The 8,927-nt window shown below is 32.4% G+C and overlaps 1 protein-coding gene across 1 annotated transcript; it reads right to left on the bottom strand.

Annotated features, from left to right (window-relative positions):
- Positions 1-352: 352 nt before the first annotated feature.
- Positions 353-2,756, bottom strand: LOC149156350 (UDP-glycosyltransferase 86A1-like). The gene is made up of 2 exons (XM_089438122.1): positions 2,149-2,756; positions 353-1,601 (listed from the first exon to the last, which is right to left on the bottom strand). Exons 1-2 carry the CDS (start codon positions 2,693-2,695, stop codon positions 658-660), a joined length of 1,491 nt encoding a protein of 496 aa, XP_089294248.1. The 5' UTR covers positions 2,696-2,756; the 3' UTR covers positions 353-657.
- Positions 2,757-8,927: the final 6,171 nt, after the last annotated feature.

The following is an 8,927-nucleotide window of genomic DNA, read 5'->3' as shown; positions in this document are numbered from 1 at the left end:
GTATGAGACCTCTTTGTTTGTGGGACAAGGGACCCACTTCTGCGCAGTAATTTGACTGCGAAGTTTAACAAGACATACATGCTCTACCCCTCTGGTTTTGAACCTGTGCCCTCTTAGGGGAAAAACATGCTCTTAACCATACTTTTATTAATTCTCTATTTTTAAATAAAAATATTAAATCTATATATTCAAAACCATATAAATTGATTTTAATTTGACCAAAAATTATTTCTGCACTAGTATGATCTTTGTATACTCATGCCCGTGTACCCTCTCCACCATGTAACCTCCTTTTATCTGTCGCGGTTCTCCAGCTTACAAATCTGAATCTGCAGTTAACCAATCTGAATCATCGAGCAGAACTTAGATTCTATTACACTGAAATAGAAATATTTCTCCCATTAGCAGAAGTCACACAATTTCATGAAAATCTTCTCTGGAGTCGCACAATTTCATGAAAATCTTCTGCGGAGGAAATGGGTCTAGGATATACCCTACAAACAAAGGAAGGAAGATATTTTATATACATGTAAATGAAGATATTTAAAACATGAAAGTAGAGGAAGATTGACCGAATACAAGACGGATTTAATCTAAGAACTAATGGAACTGTGCAGAGAGACTTAATCGAGTCCTTGCAATTACTTATACTTGAACTTAGGTCTGATTTTTGGCCCTTAAAGATTCGACAAATAAATCTAAATTCCTGTTAGAGGACCCTTCGTCTAGCATGACAACCTCCTTCACAACCTTTCTCATAGGCTCGATCTTCAATCTCAGCTTATCTTGTTCTTCTGTATCCATGAATTTCTTGAGTGTTCTTGCGACTTCATCTCTTCCCAACAGTGCTCTATTGTTTTGGAACATCCTGCAACTCCCACCCAAATCCATGGCCACTCCCCATTCTTCTACAATCAACCTTCTGTTTACGCATTGATCGGTCAATAATGGAAACGCCAACATGGGTTTTCCCAACCATAAGCTCTCAAGAATGGAGTTCCATCCACAGTGTGTCAGAAATCCACCGACAGAAGGATGAGATAAAACTTTTAGTTGAGATGACCATTGAACCACCAAACCCTGATCTCTGGTTCCCTCCACAAATCCTTCCGGCAGAATGTTTTCAGCTCCGGACTCAACGATATCGGGACGAAGCACCCAAATGAACGGTTGCTTGCTTTCTAATAATCCCATGGCCATTTCTTCAATTTGGTCTCTAGAAACATGAGCATAGCTGCCGAACGAGATATAGATGACTGAGCTGTTGGGCATGGAGTCAAGCCAGCTGGTACAGTCCGACTCAGGCCACATGCTGGTCCCTTTTGTCTCGTGCTTGTCACTTTTGTCATCAAGAAAGGCTGAAGGAAGCAGAGGACCAACTGACCAAAATGGCTTTGTCAACTGCAATTCTGCAATCGTTCGGATCTCAAGTTCCTCCACCGTATTACAGACAACCCAATCGGCTCCATGAGCAGATTGAAAGGCTGCGTATATTATTTTGTGTACGACAGTTGACACATCCAACTCCTGAAGATAAGAGGGAAGATCTGTTATCTTCAAAGCTGAAACTCCAGGGATGTAGTTTATTAACCTCTCATGCTCTGCAAAACAACAAAACCATTTTCAAATTGTAACAGTATATTGTTGGATTGCATAAACAATCCAGTGTAAATTTGTCCGGTCGACTTTTCAAATGTATAACAAGATTCATTATCATGACCAATTTTTGGAGTGTGTCAAATGTATAACAAGATTCATTATCAAGACCAATTTTTGGAGTCTTTCAAATCTATAACAAGATTCATTATTATTTTCATTATTATTTGTCTTTTTGTCTGATCGACTTTTCAAGCTTATAACATGATTCATTATCATGACCCTTTTTTTGGAGCGTTTCAAATCTATAACCAGATTCATCATACTGATAAATTTTTAGAAAAAGATTGTTGAAAATATTAACATAATGGACTTTTCTAATTTCTAACGACATTCCTCATCTGGATAATGGACTTTTCCCATCTCTAACAAAATTCCTCATCCGGATTCATCATCGGGATCAAAAATTCTTCATCATCCAGATGACAAGGTTCATCATCAAAACCAATTTGTGGAGAATATTCACATAAAAAAATCAGTACAAGAAAATACCATTGTTGAGAAATGGATGATGGCCATTTTTCACTAGCAGATCCCAATGATAATAGATGGAGAAAACAACCGCTGGCTCTGTCCAGAAGGAAGCATGTGGAATCTGAAATTTCTTGGCGACGCTATCACACCAAACAAAAAAGGTGTCAGCAATGAAACAGGATACAGGGGGCTCCTTTGTACTCAGATGGGCGAGGAACTCCTCAACATGCCGAATCATATTAGTCCGCAAGGATTCCATAAACTCATCATGATTCAACGATCTGTCAAATTCCACGGGCAGTCCATCGCCAACCTGAGCAGATCGCATATCGAGGCCCGAGCTCCTGGCAAAGGAGATCACAGGATCCTCGCCGTTATGCGACTTGATGATGTTGGCATGGCAAGATTCTGTATTAACAAACGTGACAATAACGCCCTTGGCTGCAAGCTTCTTTGCGAAATTAAACATGGGAATAATGTGGCCCTGCAAAGGATATGCAAACGCAACAACATGCAGAGGTCTGCAACACCCTTCATCGCCATTGCTGAGAAGCATCCGTGTCATTGCGCCGTACGAGGGCTTGGCGCTATATGATTCAGTCTCCTCCTCCCCTTTGTAGACTTCAGACCTACTTTGTGTTATTAATAATAGCAAGCAGGGTGGGCGTCCTTATCATATCAGATCAATGTGCAGGCTGATTTGTCATCTCTGATTCTTCCTTTTTCGTCTGTTATGACAACTAGGCATATAACGCCATTGACTCGGAGTCGCCGACGATTTTGCCTTGCAATGTGGTGACCTAGATCCCTGCCACGATTCACCAAGTGCCGTCTGCAACATTTCCCATGTATACCTGTTACTGTTATGCGGGAACTGAGGAAGGAAAAATTATTATTTACATTTCACAGGGTTAAGATAGTTTATGGGACACACTGTTTTACAATAGGATGACAATGAGCGCTTTTAACTTTTCACTATTTCCTTCCTATGTAAAATGACAATGACCATGACCGCCTTTTACTTTTCAATGAATAAACTATTCTGAAAATGACAATGACAATGACAGCTTTTTACTTTTCAATATTTACTTGATTGAATAAACTATCCTGAGAGTTAGCTGTTAGGATATTTAAATAACTGTTTTTGCTAGGAGGATGTGATCTCTAAAAATGTGATGCTCTGGGAGTCGTTTCTTTGGAGTTTTTGGTGAGAATATGGTGAAATCATTTTTTATAAATTTATTGTTTTTTGTTATTTAGAATGGAAGTTGTCTAAATACGAAGTAAATGCGTTTTCAGATTAGAATTAAGTAATTTTTTTCCAAAAAAATTTAATGGTAAGAGTGATTAAATGTTGTAATTTTTTTCTAAAAAAATTTAATGGTAAGAGTGATTAAATGTTGTTTTTGATGACGGAAAAAGATTCAGCATTATCAAAAGTTAAACTTTGAAACTTGACAATTATACCTGGTATTTTCAAAAAAATAGCAAGATTTTATCAAAATTTCACTAGAAAATCTATTATTTTGGAAGTCAAGTTACAACATTTTTAGACTACAGGTTTAAGATCTGTTTTTATATCCTCAAAAATTCCTCTTATACTTTTGACTATACATATAAATTCAGCTTCTTAAAAAATATAAAAAAAAGACTCCATTACAACACTCACATCACTGAGACTTAAACTCAAACTTGTGATTCAAACAAATCCTTGTAAAATATACATAAATTCGACCCAAAAAAATATTTAAAAATTGTCTATTAAAACACTCACATAATTCAATTCAAACTTGTGATTTAAACAAATCCCAATAAATTATACATAAATTCAAAAAAAAAAATCTTTAAAAAAACTCCACTGAAACACTCAGATTAATTACTAAGATTTCAATTTACCTACACGATTTAAACAAATAGTATAGGTAATTTCAATCCAAAAATATCTTTAAAAAACTTCTTTAAAACACTCGGATTACTAAGTCTTCAAATCAAACTTATGATTTAAACACATAAAAGTTTGATTTAAACAAATAAAAAAACTCACAGAAGTATAGTAAATAGATTAGATTACGGGCTAGAAATTGTCTTCTAGAAGAGCAAGGTGCTGATCATGGGTTACAGGTGGAATCCCAATCGCGGTCAAGTTGCTTGGCTGTATTCATCATGCCTTCTTCGGACTATATTATTGGGGAGAGAAAGCAGCATGTGACATGCACAGGTTTCAACTTCAAGTGACAATGGGGCCTTAGGAAAGTGGGACCTCTATCACAGACAGGTTCTCTCAGACTGACAGGAGGGGAGGTAACGTGTTGTCCCGGTAGAAATTGCTGATGGCCACAGAAAGATTCTCTTTCAGACTGGCAGGAAAGAATTTCGAGTGGAGGCAGGTTTTCTTTCAGAGTGACAGGAAAATCAGTGGAGCCATACATCTTTGGAAAATTTGAGTAGGAATTGGTGATGAGCACAGGCAGGCTTCCCCTCAGACTGACAGGGAAGTCAAGTGGAGTGATAAATCTTAGAAAATTCTGGGTAGAATATCAACGCAAATTGCTCACTTTGGTACGATAGCTGGTTGTACAAGTGGAAGCATTCACACTCTCAATATACTTCCACAGGACAGTTCCAGGGAGTAATTCTTTAAATGCCAAAACTTGTATGGATAATAAAATATGATATTTTTGAAATTCTGCAAATGTCCAGATGTCATGAAAACGAAGGGTTAGGTATGGATAAAAAGGGATTGCTAAATACATTACAAATTAAATTTTAAGAAAGTTCATAAAATATCTAGAATATTCAATTACTATTAAAATTTTAATTTTTTTATAAAAATATCTAAAATATCAAAACTACCAGAAGCTATTCTATATATTAATTTGATAAAAAATATTTAAAATATCAAAATTAAGAAAAATAGTTAATTTAATTAAAAAATATCTAAAATATCAAAATTAAAAGTAATTAATTTATATATTAATTTGATAATTTAAATGTGATTTTAAAATTGTCTGTCATTCTGAATATTGGAAATCCATTAAAAAATCACTTCAATTCAATTATTAAAAACTTGCCCAATCTAACTTCCAAAACATATTATTATTATTAAATATATTTATATTAACATTATAAATTTTATAATAATAAACCTATCCTAATTATTAACCTATATTATATAATCTTGCATAAAGAAATGTTACCTTCATTAACCTATTTCATATATATCATATTTGCTTTTTTTTATATATTTACAATCACTCTTTTTCACTTCCAAAATAGAATGTTCTGGAATTATTAAATAACATTTACAACATTATATATAACAAAAAGTAATGAATTTTTGAAATATTATAATAATTTTTTTAATTATTAAATATTGTGTTATTTTGAAAAAAATATCATCTTTAATTTATAAAATATTTTTTTCAAAAATACTAATTATCATTTATTATTTAGTAAAATATATACTTTTGAAAAAAAAAAATCCACTATATTTATCCTTATAAATAACATTTATAAGACATGGACATGTTATTTTTTATGTATAAGAGAAACTCTTCATTTGGTGGATTTGATTTAAATCTGGTTACCACAACTTTAATTTTTTTTTTTTTAATCATAGTCTTGCTATCAAGTGTTATAATGTTGTCCTCATATTCTATGTGCATTGGATTCATATGCTTTGTGGATTGGATTAACAAAATTTACATTGATGGTTGACAAAAATTGCATTCACGAAGATTGTTTGAAATTGCATTCAATAGGTTTGAGTGGGTATCAATAATTTTTTTGACTTTATTGTTTGATTTCATATTTTTTTATCTTATTATTTGATTTTATATGATTCACCATTATTTTTATTATTATTTGATTTCATATGGTTTATAATTATTTGAATTTTCATGGTTAATAATAACTTAATTATCCTACATTTGTAATAAAGATAAAGATTAAGTAATATTTTAATGTTGGAAATATTTTGATTCGTTAAATATATATTTTTGAAAAATCTAAATTTAATATATATTAAATTTAGATATTTTATATTATACAATGTATTTGTTATAAAGTATATATATTTTGGTTATACATTTTAATAATATTATGATGTTCACCTTTTTTTACATAAAGGTTAAGACCAATTTTATTGAGAATGAAAGCAGATTAGAATTACTGGAATCACATAAATGTAGTTAGCTACTTGTATGAGATACATTCTCTAAATTCATATTCACATATTTTCTCTAGATTCATTCTCAAATATTTTAGTGCATTTTGTATTTTATCTTAATCTCTTTTTGGTTGTTTAGTTTAAATTGATCACTCAACTCATTATATTTATTTTATTTGTGATCTCTTTAATTTCGATCACTTCATAATTTTATACTATGCCTTTGCTAAGTCATAAGTTTTCCTCTAGATGTTAACTTCTGAGCTATGGCACTATGCTACTGGATTTGAACTTGGGCCTAACTAAAGTAACTTCAACCATTGATCTCTTCCTCTAGATTAATAGAAATAAAAATATAAATGAATGTACATCATGTGCACTTTTTTTATAATACTATTTTCTTTCTTGTCTACTTTCTTTCTTGTTAATTATTATGTGTGAGAATCTTCTTGCAACATTAGTAGAGTGCTCATAACAATTAATAACAATGTATTAAGATCATGGATTTTAAAAATCATTCTAGCATCCTTTATATTTTTACTTCTAATTAGAATCTTTCTTCAAGTTTTCTAAGTTATGAGAATATTGTCATAAGGTGAAGATTTTCCCTTCGGGACATGTAGACAACAAAGAGTTCCTAAAATTCTGTTGAATGGAACATCACTTTTAAAAATAATTAATTATGTTCATTTATGTTTTAATTTCTCTTATTTTTCCTTATGATTATTCCAAGCATAAAACAATATATATTCAAACATATGATAAGTTGCAAAGTTCACAATAAAATCCCTAGTGGTTCAAGAAATTCCTAGGACCCTTTCCTTACATAAGACAAGGTGAAACACATAGATAGTCAACAAACACTATATATAGAAACCATAATTACTGAACAACAACAAAACCTTTAACAACCGTGAGGTTTCCAAGCCACAATGAGATTTGATATGATGAGTATGTTCCAACAATACACAATTTATTAAAAACAAGCCCAATAAAGTCTCAACCCCAACCCATTATTCATTCATGCTAAACACTAAATTAATGATATATAAATTTATTCATGTATACACAAAATGGACCTAATTGAGACCAACAAGATTTTGAGTTTTGAAGTTTAGATGGAGGGCCAAGGCCTTACATGTTGGAAATTTGTTTGTAAACAAGAATTTATAATCATGATAATTACTTGTGATTGCTTATATATATGCTTTTCCATTTATAATGTACTTCATTGATTAGGTCATCAAGCATTTTTTTTTTTAAGGTTGTGGTTCACAGACACCTTGGTCAACGGGTGGCGCTACATCCACGGAAAAATCTAGGCTGATCGACCCCAAAGGGAATCTAGCACCACGACCCACTAGCAAAGACTGACCCCAAGGTCTACGGGGAGATTGGACACCGTGACCTTCCGATGGTGAGGCACTGATTTTGACCAATTGAGCTAACCCTTGGGGCTTATGTCATCAAGCAATTATACAAGTACAATGCACAAAAAGAAAAGATACACTAGAAATTAGGCAAGAGGCTAGGGAAAAACCCACAAAGGGAAATCCCAACAATAATTTCCTTAGAATCTTTATCAAAGAGAGAAATCCAAGTCGTATACAAGCTAACCAGTAATACTTCCAAGTGCCAAGTTATCCCTTTATAATCAATCTTCATGAAGTTTTGTCCATAAGTTATCATATGTCTGCCACACCTCTGCCACATGCCTATCCTTATTACTATGTCAAAAAAACATGTGAAGTGCCTCATAATTTCTTAATATGTTGTACCCAAACTATCTCAAAAATTTCTTTGATGTTGCACACGAGTTGCCTCGAATGTCTAAATATCTTGTCCACAGAAGAACCCAAATGGGTTGCAGAGTGATGTAGTATAGATGCCAATACATAGTTGTTCATTCATGCAAAGGTGCTTATCCTTTGGGCAGACAATTGTGTCTTCTAGAGGGTCGACTTGGTCAACTTGGAGACACCAAAATCATACTTAAAAATTCAATTTTATTTCTTTTAAATTTCCAAAGGGGACATGATAATATATATATATATATATATATATATATATATATATATATATATATATATATATATATATATATATATATATCTATATATATATATATATATATATATATATATATATATATATATATATATATTACTCAAATACATAATGTTATGAAGACCAAACCTAGTTATAAAATTCAACACTCCTTTTTAATTAGGGAGGTATTCAATATGGCTATCAAGATGTTCTCAATTTGAATACTTATATAAGAAAGGATCATCAAGATTAAGATAAGAATCATCATTAATATCATGACTAGCATAAAACACATTGTCATAACCTAGTAAGTACCCTTGACATATGGAAAAACAAGGTCACTCTAGAAAGAGATTAGGGTGCTACAACCTCTACAACAATTCATCTAGTCAAAGTGAAATATGGATAACCTTCCTAATTAGGTCACTATAAAATGACCATTTTCCTATACATGTCAAAGTTATACATGAACTACAACCCTAATCAGTTCACTATGCAATGGCACAGGAAAATGTTTGTCCATAAGACCATTCTTCATAATCAGGTCAAAGAGACACAGGGAATACAACCCTAAGCAGGT

This window comes from Pinus tabuliformis, chromosome 9 (genome assembly GCF_031772625.1).
Source record: "Pinus tabuliformis cultivar Carrire ecotype Pingquan chromosome 9, CPIR1, whole genome shotgun sequence".
Classification (NCBI taxonomy): Eukaryota; Viridiplantae; Streptophyta; class Pinopsida; order Pinales; family Pinaceae; genus Pinus; species Pinus tabuliformis.
Note: the sequence above shows the minus strand (reverse complement) of the source record. Positions and strands in the feature narration are given on the sequence as shown.